The sequence below is a fragment of the Corythoichthys intestinalis genome, chromosome 9, assembly GCF_030265065.1.
Source record: "Corythoichthys intestinalis isolate RoL2023-P3 chromosome 9, ASM3026506v1, whole genome shotgun sequence".
In the NCBI taxonomy this organism is placed as follows: domain Eukaryota; kingdom Metazoa; phylum Chordata; class Actinopteri; order Syngnathiformes; family Syngnathidae; genus Corythoichthys; species Corythoichthys intestinalis.
This window is the reverse complement of record NC_080403.1, coordinates 59,273,974-59,297,161: the sequence shown is the minus strand read 5'-3', so window position 1 is coordinate 59,297,161 and position 23,188 is coordinate 59,273,974. Positions and strand designations below refer to the sequence as shown.

At 41.2% G+C, this 23,188-nt stretch overlaps 2 protein-coding genes across 3 annotated transcripts; both read right to left on the bottom strand.

The window, feature by feature from the left end:
* Positions 1-680: 680 nt before the first annotated feature.
* Positions 681-12,559, bottom strand: slc6a14 (solute carrier family 6 member 14). Of its 2 annotated transcripts, none has more exons than XM_057844954.1 (15): positions 12,502-12,559; positions 10,916-11,060; positions 10,721-10,852; positions 8,438-8,599; positions 8,267-8,381; positions 8,049-8,181; positions 6,258-6,398; positions 6,041-6,176; positions 5,617-5,709; positions 5,422-5,547; positions 5,244-5,362; positions 5,081-5,180; positions 4,902-5,011; positions 1,576-1,743; positions 681-1,483 (listed from the first exon to the last, which is right to left on the bottom strand). In XM_057844954.1, exons 1-15 carry the CDS (start codon positions 12,556-12,558, stop codon positions 1,325-1,327), a joined length of 1,896 nt encoding a protein of 631 aa, XP_057700937.1. In that variant the 5' UTR covers position 12,559; the 3' UTR covers positions 681-1,324. The 2 variants fall into 2 exon arrangements, with proteins under 2 accessions (XP_057700937.1, XP_057700938.1); XM_057844955.1 differs by having other exon boundaries at positions 8,267-8,356; positions 8,443-8,599.
* A 719-nt stretch (positions 12,560-13,278) lies between these two features.
* Positions 13,279-22,987, bottom strand: fmoda (fibromodulin a). The gene is made up of 6 exons (XM_057844959.1): positions 22,816-22,987; positions 20,250-20,622; positions 17,417-17,539; positions 16,958-17,098; positions 16,624-16,891; positions 13,279-13,794 (listed from the first exon to the last, which is right to left on the bottom strand). Exons 1-6 carry the CDS (start codon positions 22,941-22,943, stop codon positions 13,643-13,645), a joined length of 1,185 nt encoding a protein of 394 aa, XP_057700942.1. The 5' UTR covers positions 22,944-22,987; the 3' UTR covers positions 13,279-13,642.
* Positions 22,988-23,188: the final 201 nt, after the last annotated feature.

The following is a 23,188-nucleotide window of genomic DNA, read 5'->3' as shown; positions in this document are numbered from 1 at the left end:
TTTGATTTATAATTTATTTGTTTTGCTACGTGTAATTGCCATTTGTAATAGCACCAGCAGTATTTTTTAAGGATTTAGTGCAGGTTTTTGGGCTGTGGAACGAATTAATGGAATTATAATGTATTCCTATGGGAAAATCCTGCTCGACATACGACCATTTCGACTTACAAACAAGGTCCTGGAACGGATTAACTTCGTATGTAGAGGTACCACTGTACAACTGATTGATGTGAACTAGTTTAAAATCATTAAAGAAGAAAAAAACATTTGTTCAACTATTATTCATTTTACTTCAGAAACTTATATACATATATTTCCCCCCTCGTTTTTGGTGCATACTGAAGGAATTCAGCTCCCCCCGCCAAGCTGCAGAAACAGCGACAGCCAAACGAAACGGTGCGCCGCTGGCACCGCTCCTGCAATTCGACCGGAAGGGGCCAAAATCTGCGCGTTCACTCCGGTGTTAACCCTTTGCACTGACTCCATGTTCCAAAAGTTTGAAGAAGGCTCACCGAAAACAGGTTGACAATTTATTGGTCGACAATGGTCCAAAACAAGGCAAAAACAGACGACGGAGAGACAATGCCGGATCCGTGGTCGGCAAAATACGGCTACATAGAAATGTTCCCGAGCAGCGACAGCGTTATCTAAATGTTCAGTTCTTTTTGAAAGCTGCGGTGGAGTGGGCTGAGCCGAAGGCGTGGCTGGGTGTTGTCTTGGGATCATCCCTCTGGGGCAGGTCAGGTTCGTGCGTCATCCTTCGTGGCTGGGACGTTATTGCCGCGGCGACCGACACAGGTCTTGACGTCCAAGGCGCCCGCGCTATCATGTTGTTATCCTGGTTGGGCGAGGGTGTTTTCCGATGCTACTTGTTTTGGGACAGAGTGCCCTGCTGTTTGTCCTGGAGTGCCCGGGAGAACTGATTGCAAGAGTTGGTGCGTCAATCTTGCTCATGACGCATTAGGCTTCTGTGATAAGATGGCGTTTTTATGCCCTCTATTCTACTTCTTTTCATTAGACTATGGTGTATGCGCTATTTATTTTATATTCGTTTATATTATAAAATATGAGAAATGATACTATTCCCTGATTGATTATATTACGTGTGTTAGAGTAATGCAAACCGTTATATGGTGTGTGCGAGAAAGGTAACTATTCCCTTCAATATTAAAAAAAAAACAAAAAACATTTTTCACATAACTTGGTACATAATTTGCTAAGACCATATTGAATATTATACGAGTTTGTCACCTGTTCAAAGTTCAGTTTCTGCTTTACTTGGTAAAGAGTAGGTTAATGAAAATTAATTCTGTCAAAATACTCTTCAGAGCAATGTGTTGGAGATGATGTTTAAACTGGGTTCTGGTCTAGTGAGGTTGTTGTTGTTTATGCGCCCGCAGCGACCTTCTGCATACCGCTCACCGCGATGGACGACCAGATAAGGATGCCAGTGTTCCGAGGGAGAGCACAGAGACTTCACACGCTGTGAAAATTCAGACAGTAAATAACTGGAGGAAGAATATCAAGGAGCACACGCACACACACACACACACACACACACACACACACACACACCTCCCATGGTGTCCCCTGTTCTCTTATCAGCTTATAAACAGCAATGAGCGGAATCCAAAGAAGGATAAAGGACTCCGTGCACCATCCCAGAGCCAGGGCCCAGGCTGGGTATGGAACTGTTCCATAGGTGGGGGGTGTAAAGCTCATCAGAGACCAGATCAGAATCACCTTAAAAAAGGTAGAGATGATAGAAGTAAAGTAACTTGCTCCCTTGGCAAACAAGTACGAGATGTGTAAGAGAATCATTCCAAGGCTAGTAGCTTCAAGAGACTTTACAGATCCAAACTACGAGTTTGTTTTTCACCGTCAAAATAGTCCCCCTAGTTTATTGCACTTTTCCAGCCTTCATCATGCACGATGACGATAACGAAAATATTTCCTAGAAGAGCAATTTTTTCAAGACGATGTGACGAGCTAAAAACGTGTCTTGGGAGACGGAAACATAACAGGACCTTTGCCGGTTTCGTCTGACCAGACGAAAATAGTTTCCGTCACAACGTGTGACATTTTCTTATTGTACAGTAATATGAAAAAGTATCTGAATCTTTTGGAATTTCTCACATTTCTGCATAAAATCACCATCAAATGTGAACTGATCTTTGTCAGAATCACACAGGTGTAAAAAAGTGTCTGCTTTAACTAAAACTACCCAAGCATTTATATGATTTGATATTTTAATGAGGATAGCATGCAAACAATGACAGAAGGGGGGAAAAAATAAGTGAACCATCGCATTTAATATTTTGTGTTTGAGAGAACATTATGTTTATATTCTGCCATAGCAGATTCATGGCGCATCAAGGCCCCGAACTATTTTTAATTTGTCCGTTTTACCCAGGAAACCCACGTTTACAGACGTCGCGCAACCGCTTTTCTTTCAACCTAGCCATAAAAAGAGGGTAAGTAATTATATTTTTCTAAATGTCTGTATTTTTAGCTTAGAATGATTAATTGATGTCTAATATTTCGTTTAAAAAAAAAAAAAAAAAAAACTTTAAAAAAATTATTCACTCGCATATTTTAAACTTTTAAACAAATGACGTCACAATGAAAAAATTGGCCTCTGTAAATAAGTCACGGATATCTACCTCATAACTATCGCTTACTTGTAGGTTTTTTTGTTACTGTCGCATTTTACCTGATATGTTAGATGATAAATAATCGATCCAAACAAAGAAAAATGGAAAAATAACGTTTAAAAGGGTAAATACAGTATATGAAAAAGAAAATCTCGACCACTCCTTGATGTCTGCGATTTTTACATCGCGACCCTTGTTATATTACCATGTTTCACCCATAAAATCCCCCCAAAATCCGGCTGTGGCCATTCACATCTTTGTTTTTGGATCAAAACAAGGTAAGTAGGCAATAATATCTCGTTAAAATCATGGCGTCTTTATTTTCTCGTGTGCTCTCACCTCCAGTTAGGGATTGCTGTTTAATCTGTTTTTTTTTTTTTGCCCTCCTGTTCAAAATTTTTCTTCCCCCAGAAAATTGAGATTTTAGGCTTTCCAATGATATATCACACAGGCATACGTATAGGACAATTTTGAAATTTGGCCAAATTGGGGGTCTCAGAGCGGAGTGTTTTCCGCCATATAGATATCTATATTCTTTTTACTACTTTAGCAATGAAATTTTTGTTGACGCTTATTTATTTAACACATAAATAACGATAATGAATCTCAAACAATGAGGTCAAATGCTGATAGCATTAATTAGTGCAAAAGGATGGAATGTAAACAGATTGAGAACACTGACTTCGCCTTTCCAACATGACTCAAAAGGATTCTTATAAAAATATATCTAGCATTGATATTATAATATACTACTATACGTATATGATAGTATTATCATAGTTATTCATTGCCAATCAGATTTTTCATTTTAAAGCTATTTTTAGTGACGAATCTGAATTCTGAAGTACGAATGTGGGATTAACTCCAGAAATCGTTATTTATACGACAAACATAATGTGCTTTTATTTTGAAATGTTCACCAGAAGTATGTTAGCTAAACTGCTAACCGTAAGCTTTACACTCTGCAAAAGTAAATAAAAAATATCACTTTTTTTCATTGATGTGGTGTCAGTACTAGGTTTTTTGTCATGATCCTGTGCCATGTTCAGCATTTATGCCTTCCTACTTGTCTGCAGGCTGCACGGGTGCGAGAGGGACCGGTCTACTTAGGGGCGAGGCTAACAGGCAACCCCTGTGGCTTATTGATTGGGCCTTTTTAAGCGCAGGCCAAACACGAGCGAGTTGCCAGAAGATTCCAGCACTACCACCTAGTAGGCCAAGCTCCCTGAGTATTCCTTTTTTAGTGTGCTTTTTGCCTTTATGGGAAATTTTTCTTTGAAACTCTTGTAAATAAAAACTAAACCGCCTCTGCAACTGGGTCCTCTGCTTTTCCTGATCACGACACAACATTTAAAAAAAAAAAAATTGTTGTTGAATGATTTCTCATCCCTCTTAACTGCTAGTTTGCGTTTTGGAGAAGACTGCCAATGTTTTATAGCAGGCTAACGTAAGTTGCTTTTTTTCCACAGTAGCCTCAAAGTACCAATGCTTGTAGTGTTTAATATAGATGTGTTTCCTTATTTGTATGTCTGAACTTTAATTCTACGGCGTGTTGCTGACCAATAAACATCTGTGAAAGGAACTGGAGTCTCAGATGCCATCAACACGCACGCACAAATGTATGCACGAACGCAGCCGTGAAAAATTACCGCCCTCATTTTTATGTACCGTGCGATAAATGGACTCATTGCATATCACGACAGGCTTAGCGACCTGAATAAAACATGCCGTTCGTTAGTTAGATGGACTTACAATCTGCCGGCTTGTTGTCTCCTGTCGGCTTCCAAAATTACATCAGGGTGACAGCGCTTCAGGTGTTCATTTATGGCCGACGTGCAGCCAAGCTTGGCATTGAAGAGACAGGACACAACAGTGTACCCTCCATTGTTTTGTTGAAATAAGTCAATGTTTTGGCCACTCTGGTGCGCTTTTTTGGCTTTGTGCCACTGGATCCCGAGCATCCGACATTCTCAACTTTCCACGCATGTTTTTTTAACCCTTCATTAACCGTCGTCGGGATGTTGTGCCCGTCGACGCATTTACGTCATCGATGACGTCGACTAGTCGGGACAGCTCTAAAAGTGTCTTGTATTCAGTCTAACCAGTTAATATTGTCTTGCATCTTGATCAGCTGTGGACTTGTACCAGGATCTGTACTCATATTTGTTTTGAATTATAACTACGCCAATAAGTTATAGCGTGAACAATTTTGAAGCCCTAAAGCATTTTAGGACACGGTACTCTTACCACTATGACACAGGGGCTGATAAAGAACCAACATGCTTTCCACCAGAACCAATAAGCGCAGCTCTTCTTGCCCAGCATCATCTCAGCATCCAGAATAAAACGGTCTCCCCCTTAAGAAGAATAAGCATAACGCATCCTTCTGCCAAATGGAAACCTTCGGTTTCAATGGCCACATTTACCATATATATAGATGAAACCGATAATTTCCAAGAGAACCAAAATCAGAATCACCCAACTTGCGACAAACTGGTCCACGAGAGTCACCCAGTATATTCCAGCCTAAACACCAAACGGGAATTTGAGACTTTCAATACAACTGGGAGTCGTACTTTGCGAACATACCTGTGTAACATAGGGTAAACCCAGAAGGTAGACGAATACATTTATCATGACGGTCAACGTGGCGTGTTTGGAAGTCAAGCTTGTAGGAAAGGAGTCAATCAGGCACGTGCTGATGACCTCTATGTCCAAAAGACATACAGTTTAGCATCGAATATTCATCTCAACCTGACGGAATTACCTATCGCTCCAAATTGGGAGTCCAGGCCAACAGTCAGCAGCATGAAAAAGAATAAAAATGACCAGAGTGGCGAAACGGGCAGTTTCGACAGCGCGTCTGGGTATGCGATGAAGGCCAAGCCGAAACCTGCGCAGCAACACAAAGATAAAGCATCCGACGGCCCTATGAGAAAAGCTAACATGATGTGTGACTCACCTTCCTTCACCACTTCCCCGACAGGCATTTGGTAAACATGAGCCATATGGCCCAAAATGGAAAATATGGCAAAACCTGCCAGAACGCTAGTGCCTAGCGAACGGGGAACATGGCAAAACAGATTCAAAATGAGGGCGAATATTCCCTGCAATACTTTAAATGTCCTTGAAGAATTGGAAATATGCATAAAAAAAACCCCAACAACAACAAAAACGTGAAAACATTTTGTGCTGGAATGAGTTCAACAATATCGACAATTCTTGTAATTACCAGAGTTATTCCAGCAACTGATGTCAGATTAAAACTGAACAATATTACTCTACATTTGTAAGTCACATTTAATGTATTGGTTTGATGCAGAATTTTCAGATGAGTCTATATCTACTTTCCCAAAACGATAGCTGATGTGCATCATGCGCCTTACCAGCGTTAGTGAGTGTCACAATGAATGAATCCTTCAACGTGCTGTTGTGGAATTTGCTATAGGAAGCAAGGGTCATGACTCCGCCCCAACCAATTGACAGGGAAAAGAAGGTCTGAGTCGCTGCGTCTTTCCACACCTAAAACACATGACCATGCTTGAGAAATGTACGGCAATAATCAATCAAACAATCAATCCAATCAATGACTGGGGGCCATACTTGTGCCTCATACAGCTTAGTCAAGTTGGACTGGGAACCTATATAAAACTCTATCCCATCTCTGGCTCCCTCTAGTGTCACTCCACGGATAAGCAGAATCACAAGCACCACATACGGGAATGTAGCAGTGAAATACACGACCTGAATGGGAAAGGAGCAACATTTATAACAGGATCGAGTCTAGCTTTTTATTTTGGCATTGGTGCAGGCGGAATATTATGTGATGATACACCGCTGGCCAAAAGTGTTGGCAGTCCTGCAATTCTGTCAGATAATGCTCAATTTGTCCCAGAAAATGATTGCAATTACAAATGCTTTGGTAGTACAGTAATATCTTCATTGATTTTGCTTGCAATTAAAAAAAAAAAGAGAATGGGGGACAAAAGAAATCATTATCATTTTCCACAAACCTCCAAAAATGGGCCGGACAAAAGTATTGGCACACCCTTTGAAAAATCATGCGATGCTTCTCGAAGTTGTGTAATTAACAGCAGCTGTTACTTACCTGTAGCACTTTCCAGGTGATGGCAATAACTAAATCACACTTGTAGCCAGTTAAAATGGATTCAAGTTGACTCAACCTCTGTCCTGTGTCCTTGTGCGTACCACATTGAGCATGGAGAAAAGAAAGAACTGTCAGAGGGACTTGAGAAGCAAAATTGTGTTGAAGCATGGGCAATCTCAAGGCTACAAGTCCATCTCCAAAGACCTGAATTTACCTGTGTCTACCGTGCGCAGTGTCATCAATAAGTGTTAAGACCATGGCACTGTGGCTAACCTCCCTAGATGTGGACAAATAAAAGCCAGGCTGGAGTTTGCCAAAACTTACCTGAGAAATCCAAAAATGTTTTGGAAGAATGTTCTCTGGTCAGATGAGACAAAAGAAGAGCTTTTGGTAAAAGTCATCAACATAGAGTTTATGGAGGGGACAGGCCTTCAAAGAAAAGAACACGGTCCCCACAGTCAAACATGGTGGAGGTTCCCTGATGTTTTGGGGTTGCCTTGCTGCCTCTGGCACTGGACAGCTTGAGTGTGTGCATGGTATTATGCAGTCTAAAGGCTACCAACAAATTTTGCAGCATAATGTAGGGCCCAGTGTGAGAAAGCGTGGTCTCCCTCAGAGGTCATGGGTCTTCCAGCAGGACAATGACCCAAAATCACAAGAAAATGGTTTGAGAGAATGCACTGGAGACTTCTAAAGTGGCCAGACCTGAATCCCATAGAACACCTGTGGAGAGATCTGAAAATGGCGCCCTTCAAGTCTCAGAGACCTGGAGCAGTTGGCCAAAGGAGAATGGTCTAAAATTCCAGCAGTGCATTGTAAGAATCTAAGTATTAGGCTGTTGGTGCCAATACTTTCTCTGGCCCATTTTTGGAGTTTTGTTAAAAATGATAATGATTTTTTAAATTTTTTCATTCTCTTTGGTGTTTTTTCATTGCAAGCAAAATAAATGAAGATATTACTACCAAAGCATTTGTAATTGCAATCATTTTCTTGGAGAAATTATCTGACAGAATTGCAGGGGTGCCAATACTTTTGGCCAGCTGTGTATAAATGTTTGGGTGGTTTTAGTTAAAGCAGACACTACTTTTTCAATTGTGTGAGTTTGACAAAGATCAGATCATATTTGATGGTGATTTGCGCAGAAATTCCAAAAGGTTCAGATACTTTTTCATTTTGTTAGTTTGTTTGAATCTGTTTTTTTTTTTTAGTTGTACTACATTTAAAGAGGCTAATTCCAGTTGTGCTATTATGGCGAGCCCTTCAAAGTTTCCAATATCCTGACTTACTTTGCCTGATGACTTGATGCCTCTGACAAGCGCTGCACCGACAAGGATGGAGCTGAGCAGCAAACAGAGAGCCAATTGCCAAACTATCGGACCCGTCTCCTCGATACCGCCCGATCTCTGCAAAACCGTGTGGCTGAGGAATAGAATGACGAGGGAGCGCCGTTCATTTACGGGCATATCCCATCGTGTGGCAAAACGTGAAGACTGGAAATCCTTACTCCCAGTACTGCTCACTAGGACTCTGCGCTGGCACCAAGATGATGTCAGATGAAGGGCAAGTCATGTTGTCCGTGGTCCAGTTGGCCATTAAAACACCACTTATGTTGCAATACACTAAAGAAGGATAACGAGTCAATGGCTCGCTTATCTGAAAATAATTTTGCAGGCACCTCTGGAGGAGTTGCCGCAGTTGCTGTTGGTCCAACTGAAGCAACGGGACCAGGGCAGAGAAGACTGGAAGGAGGCAAACATGTAGTGCAGACAGTAGGCCATGATGGCATTGTAGTAGGTGGATAATATGAAGGTCACAATGACCATGGCGACACCGACACCTACACCTAGAAGGATCAAGATCTTTTATTGCCACGCTTTATGTTGGCGTCCAATCCAATAAAGAGCAATTTCCTTTGCTGGTCTTGTGTTGAATGAAAGCATTACAGTCAAACTATCATTCATTTACTGTACAAAAGGAGAATTCATAGACGTTGGTCTGCTCTTTAACCAAGTTTCTTTTTCAGTTTCACTGCACCCCTTTTTTGTATACCGTGAAGTACATTATTTAAACTTTTAGCGAATGACTTTGTTAAGATGAGAAGGAAATCATTCCTCCATCATGGCTAAAATCATTAATTCAGTGAAACAAAATGTACTACGAAAGCTGCACCGCATACAAACGGGAAGGATTGTCTCAGGAGTTATTTGTTCGAGGATTCAAGGCCATTATTATATTTTTCGTACCATGAATGCATTTTGAAACGTGAAAAAAAAATCAATGAGACAAATTAGTTGCTACTGCATTGGCATCATAGTTAGCAATATTTACGTAAAATAAATGCTAACTGTGCGTTTTTTTTTTTTGGCGTTTAACAAGAATCAAGTCTGTTTTACGTCCATATCTGTAAAGAATTCGGGGAATTAAGCATTTATTCACATGCATTTTCATCGGAAAAGCGCTGTTTACATCAGGCGGCCGCTAGCTACATTCGCTAACAGACTAGCAATGTACTTCGACATACGTATTTACGGAAAATAAATTTGAACTGCTCCTAATTTTTTTTTTTTGCTTTTAACCAAGAATCGAGACTGTTTTATGTCCATATCTATAAAGAATTCGGGGATTTAAGCATTTATTCACATGAATTTTCATCGGAAAAGCGCTGTTTAAATCAGGCGGCCGCTAGCTACATTCGCTAACAGACTAGCAATGTACTTCGACATACGTATTTACGGAAAATAAATTTGAACTGCTCCTAATTTTTGTTGTTGCTTTTAACCAAGAATCGAGACTGTTTTATGTCCATATCTATAAAGAATTCGGGGATTTAAGCATTTATTCACATGAATTTTCACTGGAAAAGCTCGGTTCACATCAGGCGGCCGCTAGCTACATTCACTAACAGAGAAGCATTGTACTTCGACATATTTACATAAAATAAATGCTAACCGCACGTTTTTTTTTTTTTTTTGCTCTTAACCAACCATCGAGCCTGTTTAACGTCCATATCTACAAAGAATTTCGGCATGTAAGGGATTTATTCACCAGAACTTTCAACGAAAAAAGCTCTTGCGATTCCACTCGCTCAACTTTGCATCGCCGACAATGCAGGCCCTCTATTTATAGGCCCCCATCAATACATTTTGAAGTCTATGATTTGGCCTTCACTTATCTCTTGGTTGGGGGGGGGGGGGGCAGTCAAGCTCTGCTGCCACCTGCTGTCAACACTGCTGTTGTCCAACATGCCTCGTAGCATGCATTCCAGCGTTACAGATGTAAATAACAAAACAGAATTCATGTTCTGTGCCAATTATTTCTTCAGTTACTGTTCTACTTGTTTCATTCATTGCTAGTTATGGAATTTGGTAACAATTTTTTTTTTAAAGTGGCGCCGTAAGACTGTCTTAAGACCATCATAATTATGACATGACACCGCCACGAGCATTAACGATTGCTTATGACAGATATCATTATGTGTCATTTGGCAAATAATCTTCCTTTTGAACAGATGTAAAAGATCCGAGCTGGACATACACGGAGTGAGTGACAATTTGCCGGATGACACTTAATAACATCTGTCATAAGCGTTCATCAATGCCCATGATAATGTCAGGTCATAATTATGGCAGTCTTATGACGCCGCTGTCAAATAAAAAAGTCTTACCTACTAACCCAAATAAATCAACAAATAAGCCGCACTGGTCTATAAGCTGCAGGATTCAAAACGAGGGAAAAAAGTAGTGCCTTATAGTCCAAAAATTACGGTACGCTAATTTTGACATTAGTCAACAATTGGTCATTTGCACGACACGGCAACAACCCTAAAAGGAAACCTATGGATGATTTCTCAGTTTTATGAACCCGAGACCTTGAAAAACAAACAACTTGGTGTCATAAAAAAAAAGTTTCTCTGACCACTGTTAATCTTCAATCAGACATGAAGGTGTGTGGATCTTACCTTGAAGTATTGGCACTGCTCTCCAGACATGAATTGGGCCTTGGCTGCAAAATTGTCCCAATGCACTTTCCAAGAAGTAAAGAGGAATCCCAGCGAGCACCAACATCACAAAATAAGGTATAAGAAAGGCTCCTGCTCAAAGAGACAAAAATCAAGCATGCTCCCCACTGCCCAGATGACAACAGATACGCCTACCCCCTCCGTTCTTGTAGGCCAGGTAGGGGAATCTCCAGATATTCCCGAGGCCGACAGCATAGCCGATTGTGGAAAGGATGTACTCCTTCTTACTGGCCCAGTTTCCTCGGCCGGAGTTCTTATCGGCCTCGTCCACGTGCGCATTCTGCGTTCATTCAATGTTCCGTCGCGTCAAAAAGGTCACTCAAAAGGCATCACCGTCCGTTCACCGACATCAGCGCAGCTTTTGTGGCCTTATCAGGGTCTTACATATGTTGTAGAATTGCCAAAAATCAAAGCTAATCTATTTTTTTCACTAAATATGAGTGCTCTTGCAGTCTTGCTATTGCAAAGAAACCAAGGTAACTATCAGGCACAGATTGCTAAAGTCGCTTATGTTATAAATTAGAGGTTGACCGATATATCAGGCCGATATATGGACTTTTCTCCAACATCGGCTGAATAGCAAAAAAATACTTGGCCGATTAACAAAGAAACGCCGATAAAAAAATGGATTTTCATCAGGCATCTATGTGGGCAACTGTGATCACCGTTGACTGATAGTAGGACCCCGCAGCAGGTTAGGGTTAAAATGGTATCCGACTGCCGCAGTTACCTTTTCTGTTGTAAAAAAACAAAAAATTTAGTAGGGGGGAAGTGTAAATAAATTACAGAATTAGGATGTGTTATTAATGAAAAAATTAAAAGTGTTCGTTGGCTGTCAACCAATAGCATTTGCGATCGCTACATAAAAATAGCAATGTAAATCGCCCAAAAGAACGGTCAGAGATGTAAGACAACCAGAGGATATAAAAAAGACAGGGCATATAGTGGTAAAGGATAGGTTGTTGAAACAGGAGAACGTCATTGTCAGTGGCGTAAGAAAAAGGTGCCGATAAAAAAGCTAAGGCTAGGCTAAGTCAGCTCGGCTCTTCTTCAGCCCTGGACACTCAAGCCATCTCTTTACCTGAACATTTGTATGTTCTACCAAATCTTTACCAGTGAATTTGGCACCAGGGACATCATTTTCGGACAGAACTTGAAGGTTTAGCTCAGCAAACATCTCGTTCGTACACTATTTCCATTCATTTACTATTGCAGACAAATGGGAGTTTGACCCGCCTAGCCACAATTGCTAACATCATGAACATTAATGCGCAAAAGTGATGATGTGTTGCTTGCGGTACGCCATTCTCACTTGTTTACATCTCCCTATGATGTCCTGTAGGATTTCATTGTTTGAAAATAATGTACTGTTCTTGCTTACAGTGTATAATTATACAAAGAAGTGCTGCGTTTGTTGGTTTGGCAGCACTAGACCAAATCAATCCTTTAAGTCTGAGGTTATTATTGTAAATTTGAAGCAATTTAGAAAAATTGCCTTTATAATATACGTGCTTTAAAAAATAAAGTATATCGGCTTTGGATATCGGCAATTGGCGGAAATTTTTAGATCTCGGCATTGGCATTTGAAAATCCCATATCGGTCGACCTCTAGTGTAAATCACCATCATTTGATCCTGCCATAGGTGAATTCATAGGTTCAATAAATAACTGAATAACTAAATGTGGAATGCAGCTGGTGTATAGTAGTTGTTAAAACATACCTGGTCAACAACAGCAGGATTGGAGAGAATGAAATCCTTCCACCTGTATTCCCTCATGTTCTCCTCTTTGGGTGGTTTCTCCAAAAGGCTGTGTCAGGTTAAGTAGTGCAAGCTTTTCCACCAATCAGAAGCGCTCACCTGAGCTCTCTTAAAATACCATTGTGTGCGTGTGTTCTGGTATTCCTGGTGAAATGGGGACAAAAAGCTAACTATTGTAATAGTGGTATTCTCATGAGGTTCTTGTGTTACACACATGTGTATTCAAGACTACCTTGATCTTTATCAATGTAAACGGAGAGTACTTACTGCAGCCTATATAGTGCATTGATCTACATGAATACCATGTCCAAAGCACTTTACATGAGCACACATTTACCTTTTCATGCATGCACACCAATGGTGCTGCTGCCATGCAAGGCACTGCCAAACCATTGGGGGGCAAAATAGGGCACTTCAACGGTGGGCAGTCGCAGCCAGAAATCCAACCGCCGACCCTTCGGTCCTACGACAAATCAACCTACCAACTGCGCCATGGCCTCCCTTGTACAAGTACAAATCGTCAAAACTGTACAAATCATTTTAGTGGACACATAACCTATTAGATTTAGGATTTGACAACTGCAAGTGAAGTGACACACGACTTTAGCGGTGCCACCACACTTAATAGTCAAACTAGAAAATGTCATCGTCGGTAGCTTTTGCATTAAATGCAAAGTTACCGTCAATAAGTGTCAATCACATTAGGCTATTTAGTCACACTGAATACATGTAGGGATGGACAGTTAAAAGTCCTTTATTACAGATGTATTCATGCAAAAAGTAAAGATAACTTTCAATGTACAGGAGCGCACGTGTACAAAATGAAGCGTCGTCCTTTATAAAAGGCTAAATTAGGCAAGCAATGTTTGAAGATTCATGTCAAAGTAATTAGGCAATGTACAGTACAACAAAAGGCAGAAAAGAAAGGTCACAGTATTTTGGAAATGGTAAAACAAGACCACAGTGGGATCACTTTCACTTGTACCAGCAATCATATTTTAACATCCGTAATACCATCTTTATTTGTAAGCACAAACGTTCCTCCAAATATTTTTTTCTCTTAAAGTAAACTTCAATGTTATTTCTTCTGGATGTAAACATATTAAATGTCGACGCTGGAGGCAAAACGCAGGCAGAGCGACCAATCTGATGGGATGTCCTGTTGACTGATGGCGTTCCCCTCCAGACGCAGACTTTCCAGCTTGGAGAAGTTGCTGACATCCACAATGGGACAAAAACTCCCCAAAGTGAACTCTGTAACAGCAAAACATTTTACTGATTGTTACCATTTAGACTTTGTTGTGGTTTAGCCACATTCTAACTGCTGGTGACTGTACAAGTTTCGTTCTATATGCATGTGTATCATCGTTTTTATCAATAATGGAAATATTGCTTCGACGAACATTTTTTTTCATGACAATGACCAGTCTTGGAGAGGAAAACAAAACAAGACCAATGCCAATTGTTGTCTGGTGAGGTGAAAATGCGCCATAGTTTCCGTCATATCTTCCTGTGACATTTTCTCATCGTATGTGTAGTTAGCCCACATCGTAGCAGTGTTTGGTTGTGTCACTCATGTGACCTGCTGTGGCCTACCCACACTCACCGCTGTCCTCTCCAGGCTTCACGCTTCCTTGTTTTGAAACAGACAGTATGATTCGCCTTCTTGGCAAGAGAGAATATGCAGTGAAGTGAATAGTATCTTTTCTCGCATTTACTGTTGGACTGTTTGTATTACTCTAACACACCCAGTATAAAAGAAATAGCACTTATACCATAGTTTAAGGAAAACAAGGAGAACAGAGGGCAGAAGAGATACATGACGCCTTCTGACCACGGAAGTCCAACGCGTGCGTCATGGAGCTGACTGAGCAAAATGGACGCTCACAACCAGGTAATAGGCAAGACATCTACAAGCCAACATCTGCAACACCAAATCCCAAAATCAGCTCTTCAGGACAATCCAGGACAAGTGGCGGGGCGTAGTGTCCCAACACAAGAAACGCCCGATATCCAACGGATAACACGACTGATAAGACTTCAAACGCCCCTTTGACGCTGAGGCGGCCAAATTTCCCACTGCGGTTGCCCCAGTAACGATGACTCAGCAACTGTGACGCACAGACTAAACAGCCCAAACTGCAAACAAACTCACCCTTCTTCCGGACCACGGCCCGCCTCACTAGAGCCTTTAAAAGACTGAATGCTTAACTAATTGTTGTCATTTTTCTCAAGAATCTTTTGTTGACTTGCGACCCTGGAAGCAGTCTGCCTCCTCGCCTGGATCTGTTGCTGTTTTGCCTTGCCGTTTGATCGCTGCCGACCTGAATAAATTGTCAACTTGTGTTTCGAAGCCTTATGCCAGCTTTCAAAATGGAGTCAGTACAAGGGGTTAAGACTAAGGTGAACGCACGGAGTTTGGCCTTTTGGCCGGGTTGCTGGAGTTTCGCCTGCCTGGGCTGTTGGAGCTGCGCCGGAGCGGGTCCGGCGGTTCGGCTGGCGTGATTACGGCAATCTGGCTAAAAGGTCAGATTCCTTCAGCAGATTGCGTATGTGGAGGGAATAGAGTAATATGACCATATTAAATAAGCATATTCTGTAGATTATGCTATGGAGATTTAAAGCTCCAATGTATTTTATTTATTCATTTTTACCGGTGAAATTTATACTGGGGTGTTGCAGATCAATTCTGTGGAGCATGCACCAGTACAATATGTCTAGCGACGCCCATGACCCATAGTGTTAGCATAGCGTTTGCATTAGCTTTAGCATTTAGCATGGCGAGCTTTTTTTCCTTCTTTTTCATACAGTTGCTGGCGTCCAGGAGAGTATAATCTATTCAAAAAATGTACTGTTTGATGCCGATCGATTGGGTCCGATCACGTCATTTTCAAAGTATCGGAATCGGCAAAAAAATATCGGCCATGCCTTTTTTTAATATATATATAGATTTATTTATTTTTTTATTAAATCGTTTTCTAATCGTAGTTAACGTTACAGACATAATATGTAACACTTATCCAGAGTCTTTAATTTAGGCTTAAGGTAGGGTTATCAAATTTATCCCTATAACGGCAATAATTAATTTTTTTAATAATGTATCACGTTAAACTAGTTAACGCAATTAATCCATGCGCTGCATGACCCACTCGCGCATTGACGCGCTTCATCTGTTATGGCGCCGTCTAGCCAATACAGAGAGCTAAAATGCAGCGTACAATGAGTGGAGTGAATTTCGGCAGCCTTTGGAGACTTATTTTGATTGGCTAAAACTTTACTATCCATTTCCTTACGATTGGAAATATTATAGGAAGCAATGTGGGGAAACAAGGTAGCAATTGATCTTTTTCTTAACACCTTGAGTTGTATCCCATCGCAGAGAAGATATATGAATTGGTAGCACTACGCACAGTTGTGGTTTCACTTGTCATGGTTCCACTTCCCATCATGCATTGGGGCATGACTGCAGTATCATTTACTGAAATCTCAACAAATACACTAGATGGCAATATTTAGTCACAATAGACAAAGTCACAAGTCTTTCTATCGGTGGATCCCTCTCACAGAAAGAATGTTAATAATGTAAATGCCATCTTGAGGATTTCTTGTCATAATAAAAAAAATAGAGTACTTCTGTACTGTATGTTGAATGTATATATTCGTCCGAGTTTTATTCATTTTTTTCTTAATGCATTGCCAAAATGTATATGATGGGGGAAAATTATCGGGAATGATTGGAATTGAATCGGGAGCAAAAAAAAAAAAAAAAAAAGCAATCGGATCGGGAAATTTCGGGATCGGCAGATACTCAAACTAAAACGATCGGGATTGGATTGGGAGCAAAAAAACATGATCGGAACAACCCTACTGTTTACCTGATGAGTGTATTATCATCACCAAGTTGGTGTTGTCCTTGCAGACACTACAGGGTTCATGTGTTCATTGGTCAATGTTCATTCCAAATTGTTGGAAACGTCTATTTATTTATTTTTGGATGACAATGTTTGAATTTTACAGACGAAAACTGTTTATTCGTCGACTAATACTAGACAAAGACGAACCCTGATTAATCCTGATTTTTACCTTTTATGTGATTGGCTTGGAGATATAGATGCTGCAGAGCGGTGCTAACGGGAGGGATTCTCTCCAGCTTGTTGAAGCTCAGGTCCAGCTCCACCAGTCCCGTCACGTTAAAGATATTGGACGGGAGGCTCTTGTCTGTGAGCTGGTTGCTGGCCATCCGCAGATACTGCAGCTGTGCCAAATTGGCAAAGAAGCCTTCAGGCAGGGACGCAATGGAGTTGGAATCCAAGTAGAGTTGGTGTAGTTGTCCTGGGAGCGCCTCTGGCACCTTGGTAGGAGAGCATCGGGAGACTTAAGCTATTGAAATGACCTACATCAAGAGGTCCACACTCACTTTTGTCAATTTGTTGTTGCTGATATCCAAAAGTGTAAGGGATGTCAGGGACTTCAGTGACGCACCCACGTCTGTGATAGCGTTGTCATGGAGATGCAGGATTGTCAGGTTATCCATTCCTTCCAAGTCTGAAGGTGTTACCTAGCCAACATGGACATAATAAAAAGATACTTGAGTGCTCCAAAAAAATGATGCTATAGCATGGTTTGTCACTCCTAGCAGAAGACAAACATTGTTTACTTTATTACTGTGTTATATAACTAATCACTCTTTTCATGCAGCTGACTAAATACACAGTTCCAAAAAAAAAAAAAAATGCTGATTTTTGCAGTAAAATGCTGGCAGCAGTGGTTGCTGGAATTATACCTTTAAAGAAATATGAAAAGTGTGAAACATTAATTATCAAATTAACAACAAAGTACTGTAAAAGGAACGACAGTATATTTTAGTAAATGGTACCTTTTCAATGTTGTTATGGTTGATCCTCAGGTCTCGGAGGGTGCGAGGAACGTTAGAGGGAACTCTGCTCAAATTGTTGTGTTGTAAATAAAAACGCTCCAGTTTTTCTAACTTTAGAAAAGCCTAAAAATAACAGACATCCTTAAGTATGGCAGTCAAACTCAACGTGACTTCATCTAAATCAGGGGTGTCAAACATACGGCCCACACTATGAGGTCCAATCTGGCCCCCTGGTGGCGTTGTTCTGCCTCACAGGCACATTGTAGCTCATTCGTACTGTAAATGTACCAAAATCAACAGGAAGTGACTCAAAACACACAGTAATGAACCAAAATTACTAGTAAGTGACCTGTAAATGCCCGAAAAATCAACAGGAAAAAATCTGAATCGTACAGGAAATGAATTTATTGACCGCCATTGACCAAGAGAGACGTCCAATTCACTTAAACAGTGAATGCTCATCTTCCAGTGCCATTGACGGCGCTAGACGTTGAAGGGAATAGTATCTTTTCTTGTATTTACCGATCGACTGTTTGTATTACTCTAACACACCCAATATAAAATAAATAGCATTATAATATAGTTTAAGGAAAACAAGCAGAATATAGGGCATAAGGGATACATGACGCCTCCTTATCACGGACGCCCAAAGTGTGCGTCATGCAGCTGACAGAGCAAGATTGACGCTGACGACCAGGTGATAGGCAAGACATCTACAAGCCCACGTGTCCACGTCAGTTCTTCCGGACAATCCAGAACAAATGGCGGGACATCCTGTCCCAACACAAAGAACACCGGAGAACGCCCGATATCCAACTGATAACACAACTGATAAGACTCCAAGAGCCTGTTTGACGCTGAGGTGGGCAAAATCTCCCACTGCGGTAGCCCCAGTAACGGTGACTCAGCAACTGTGACGCACGAACTTAACAGCCCAAACTGCAATAGAAGATTGTCCTAAACACACGCTCCCTTGCTGCCCACTTGGCATTGTCATTTTTTTCTCGGGAACCTTTTGTTAACTTGTGGTATGGTTACCTTGGAATGAATCCCCCTCCTCGCCTGAGTCTCTTTCGCCTTGCCGTTTGCTCGCTGTCGACCTGAATAAATTGTCAACTTGTGCTTCGAAGCCTTTTTCCAGCTTTCAAAAAGGAGTCAGTACAATGGGTTAAGGCTTAGGTGAACGCGCAGAGTATGGTCTCTCCGGCCCGGGTCACTGGAGCTGCGCCAGCGCGGGTCGGCGGTTCGGCTGCCGTGATTCCGGCAATCTGGCTAAAGGGTCAGATTCCTTCAACATCCAATCTATTTTGACTAGGGGTGGTGAGCAGTGGCAGATTTGGCAATTTTGGGGCCTAAGGCGAACATATCCAGGGGCCCTCTTCATGGGTCAGGGGTTAAAAAGGTGAGAAGGGTGTGGAGGAAATATGTTCCGGTACACTAGGGCTGTCCTAAACAACAAATTTTCTCCTGATTAGTCAGCTGACTAGTTTTACGATTAGTCGACTAATATACTAATTTTTTTTTTTTTTTAAACTAATTTAGACATGACATTTTTGTTAACGCTTATTAATTCACAAAACCATCTTGGAACACTTAAATTCTTTATTAAAGTACAAATAATCATGTAAATAATAATAATTAATCACAAATAAACAATCTGGTTAAATTCTGATAGCAATTACTAGTGTAAAAGAATGGAAAGTAAACAGATTCGTAACACTGACTTTGCCTTTCCAACATTATTCAAAACAATTCTTAAAAAAAAATTCTAGCATTATTATTGTAGTATACTACTACAAAAAATAGTAGTATAATAAATCATATATCAATCATACTTGTCATAAAGAGTGTCATTTGAAAGCTATTCTTAGTGTAGAATCTGTATTACTCTAGATATTATAATATTAATTCTGAAGTATGTGGGATTAACTCCAGAAATCGGTATTTACAGTATATAACGAACATGACATGGTGTCACTAATAGATTTAATTATTTTGTCGTTAGCAAATGCTGTTTACCAGCTTTTGAGTGTTATTGTATGACTGATTGGAACTGTACCGCATTGTTTCACCACAGGGTGCGCTGTCGTGTATTTTATGTTCGGTGTGAAGAAGGAAAAGTTAAAAGAGGCATTAGCGGCCTGTTCTCAACTTCTCCCTTACTGCACTTCGGCTCTCATGGAGAGCACGTTCGTTCATGTGTTCGAAATAAACGATAGCCGACATGCAAAGTAGCAAGTGAGCTGTAAAAATAGTGAGCTTAGTGGCGTGAAAAACGCGGGAGAGCTAAGTGAAGCTAACGAACAGCTAAGCAGACCTAAGCGAAGCTAAAAGGCACTAAATGAAGCTAAGCGACTGATACTCAGTCCGTCGTCGTGGAACAGTCCATTGTAGTGCATGTGTGTAGGGGAGAGAGAATATAAATGCAGCATTCAAATGGCTTTCTTTTTTGTTTTGTTATTTGTTTGTTTGGTATGCTGACATAATCATACATGACGAATAGTTGGGGGTGCTGCTGGCTCCGGTGGCCCGAGCCCTTGCTCGTTGGGGAAAGGGCACCTGGTTGGGGGCCCCCTACTGGTTAGGGAGCTAAGGCGATCGCCTACTTCACCTGAATAGTAAAGCCGCCTATGGTGGTGAGTGAACGTTCCTCTCAGTCATTGGACGTCTAGCACAGTCAATGGCATCTAGTGAGTTAGATTTTTCGGACCAAACAAACTGGACCGATCCACATGAGATTTAATTGCCATAAATGTGGCAGGCGAACCAAAATGAGTTTGACACCCCTGAGCTAAACGTTCCTTAATTTGAAATGCAATCGTCCAAATTTTACCTTCTCGCTAATGGCATCCGATGTAAGTTGGTTGTGATGCATCATAAGCCACACAAGATTGCTTCCATTGACTAGAGCAGAGTCTGATATGGACGCGATGGCATTATTTTGGAGATACAGGTACTTCATTCGGGAAGGAATGGTAGGCATGGCTGTCAGGCCCCGTCCATCGCAGTACATGGCGATGGAAAAAGTCGGGGGACAGTCGCACTCGGCGGGGCACTCTCCGCCCGTGTTGTCCGCCTGAATGGAGCTCCGGCGGCTATACAGCCAAGCGAAGGGATCTTGTGCATAGCACGGAGAAAGGAGGAGCAGGGCTGACAACAAAATGATCCCTAAATGCATGGTGGCTTCAATGCAGACTCTTCCGCACCTGAGTAGAGAGAGACATACAGGCCTGATGACTTGTGTATTAAGTCTTTTCTTGCTATACAAGTTAAATGACAAGTGTTCAGAGTTGTTTTCGTCAATGACGACGATAATGAACATTTTTCGTCGACGAACCATTTTTTCGTGACGATGGTGAGCTAAAAATGTGCCTCGGGGACTACAACATAATGAGACCAATGCCATTTTTTGTCTGACGAGACAACGAGACGAACATGTACTATAGTTTCTGGCATGAGTTCAAAATGCGTGACATTTTCTCATCGTATGTGTACTTAGCCTGCATCGTAGCAGTGTTTTTTTTTTTTTTTTTTTTTTTTTTTAACTCATGAGACATGTGCTAGGATGTGCTTGAGTTCTAATATCTTGCTCAGTTTGGTAAGTTTTTTTTTTGTCTTGGCAAGAGAGAATATGCAATGTTGCTTTAGCCTTGAAAGTTCTGTAAAGAGCGATCATCACACACTAGATGTACAGTGGATGGAAAAGTTTTTAGAATTTCTCACATTTCTGTGTAAAATCCCCATCAAATGTGACCTGATCTTTGTCAAAATCACACAGATGAAAATAGAGTGTCTGCTTTAACTAAAACCACCCAAACATTGATAAGTTTTAATATTTTAATGAGAATAGCATGCAAACAGTGACAGAAGAGGGGAAAAAAGGTAAGTAGTCCCACTGCCTAAGGAGACTTAAAGAACAATTGAAACCAATTTTTAAATGAGGTGTGTGCCCAATCACTGATGAGTGGTTGAAAGCTGCCCTGCTCACTATAAAACACACACCTGGTAAGAAATGTCTTGATGAGACGCATTGTCTGATGTGCATCATGGCTTGGTCAAAAGAGCTGTCTAAAGACCTGCGATCAAGGATTGTTGATTTGTATAAAGCTGGGAAAGGATACAAAACCATCTCTAAAAGTCTGGATGTTCATCAATCGTCAGTCAGAAAAATTGTCTACAAATGGAAAGAGTTTAGCATTGTTGCTTCTCTCGCAAGGAGTGGCCGTCCACCATAGATGACGCCAAGAGTTCAGCGCAGAATGCTCAGAGACAGAAGACACCGAGTCACTGCGCTAAATGCTAATGCTAGTGCGAACGCTAAGCTAGCGCGAGCGCTATGCTGACGCCATAACTTAGTTTAGTGTGGGATGATCACTCAGGACAGACCTTTAAAGGCCAAAGCAACATGGCATATCTAGCCAAGATAGGAAAGCAAAACGTACCAAGCAGCACCTGACAAATATGTTTCACAAAATGAGCCTGGAATGGGCACTCGTTTAAGCTTGTGTGTGGGCGAGGGGGCTGGGGAGCGCCCAGTACGTCACATGAGTGACCTGACCAACCACTGGTAAATGCGTGCCAACTACACATAAAATAAGAAAATATCACATATTGTGAATTTATGACGGAAACTATGGCCAATTTTCACCTTGTTCTCGTGTTGTCGGACGACAACCGGCATCCATCTAGTTATGTTTTAGTCTCCCAAGACACGTTTTCAGCACGTCATCGTCATGAAAAAATTGTTCATTGACGGAAACAGCGCTGGCCCAAAGTGACGTGTGCGAGGGCTGATGTCATCGGAGTGACAGCCATCAAATCCTTCCGCTTCGGAGGCCGGAATCAAAAGTTTGCCTTTTCACCGTCACCGTGTAACTCGAGGCCATTCCGCAACAATTGTTGCATCTTGTGTTTGCAGCGTCACCATTTAACGGGCCCATAAGACATTTTGAATTGATGAGGCTAATACGTCTTTTTGTCCAGAAGACTAAGACGAAAATGAATAGGGTTGCCGAAAACAACACTCAAACACAAGTTTTGCACTGGTGTTAGATAAACACCCAAACCCAAGTGCAGCTGCTGGCATAGTGTTGGAATGGAATTGCCTACAGGGAGCGACATTCTTAGAAGTCTTAATCCACAGGGAATCTGAGGAGGAAATGCAAAAAAAATGTTGTGGAGAGAAATGCAAACCTGGCTACAAAGCACTCTTTGTGAACCGGCCTCAAAAGTGCTCCAAATGTTCTTTGAGCTATCCAATATAGAACTTGATGTCTGAGGGGCACACAATAATGCTAGTATTATCCTATCTACATGTAGTTACAGAACTCCATTAGGCCTCATACCGTTCTAATTGCACATTAACGCATGCACACACATAGGTTCTTTTTTTTTTTTACCTGTTCTGCGATGCAGGCCCCTTCTCCGTGTCGCGCTCGCTGTGTCCGAGCGGTACCAAGACTGGAGGGCAGACGGACCAACAACAACAAAAATATAGACGTGAGGTTCTCCACCCCTTTCTGCTCATTCACTGTGATTGTTCCACTCCGCTCCCCTCCACCATTGACCCTCCTGCACATTATTTTCACAACCAAACAACGTAAACAAGCAGAAAAAAAATCCATATAAAATCAGATCATTTATTTATTTAACACTTAGATGCAATGAGTAATGAACTCATTTTATTGGTTATGAGTGCTTTCTTTGTTTGAATTATTGTAGTATATTTATGGTGTACAAATGCAAATATTTAATGTTATCTTCATTATGATT

Coding starts and splice junctions, on each gene's coding strand:
- slc6a14 (XM_057844954.1), bottom strand. CDS start 12,558: ATGAGGGAATACAGGTGGAAGGATTTCATTCTCTCCAATCCTGCTGTT. Junction 8,382..8,437: donor CTGCGGCAACTCCTCCAGAG/GTGCCTGCAAAA, acceptor ATCCTTCTTTAG/TGTATTGCAACATAAGTGGT. Junction 5,363..5,421: donor CTCCCAATTTGGAGCGATAG/GTAATTCCGTCA, acceptor TTTTGGACATAG/AGGTCATCAGCACGTGCCTG.
- fmoda (XM_057844959.1), bottom strand. CDS start 22,943: ATGAGCAGAAAGGGGTGGAGAACCTCACGTCTATATTTTTGTTGTTGT. Junction 17,540..20,249: donor CGGATGCCATTAGCGAGAAG/GTAAAATTTGGA, acceptor TGTTATTTTTAG/GCTTTTCTAAAGTTAGAAAA. Junction 16,892..16,957: donor GCAACAACAAATTGACAAAA/GTGAGTGTGGAC, acceptor TCTCCTACCAAG/GTGCCAGAGGCGCTCCCAGG.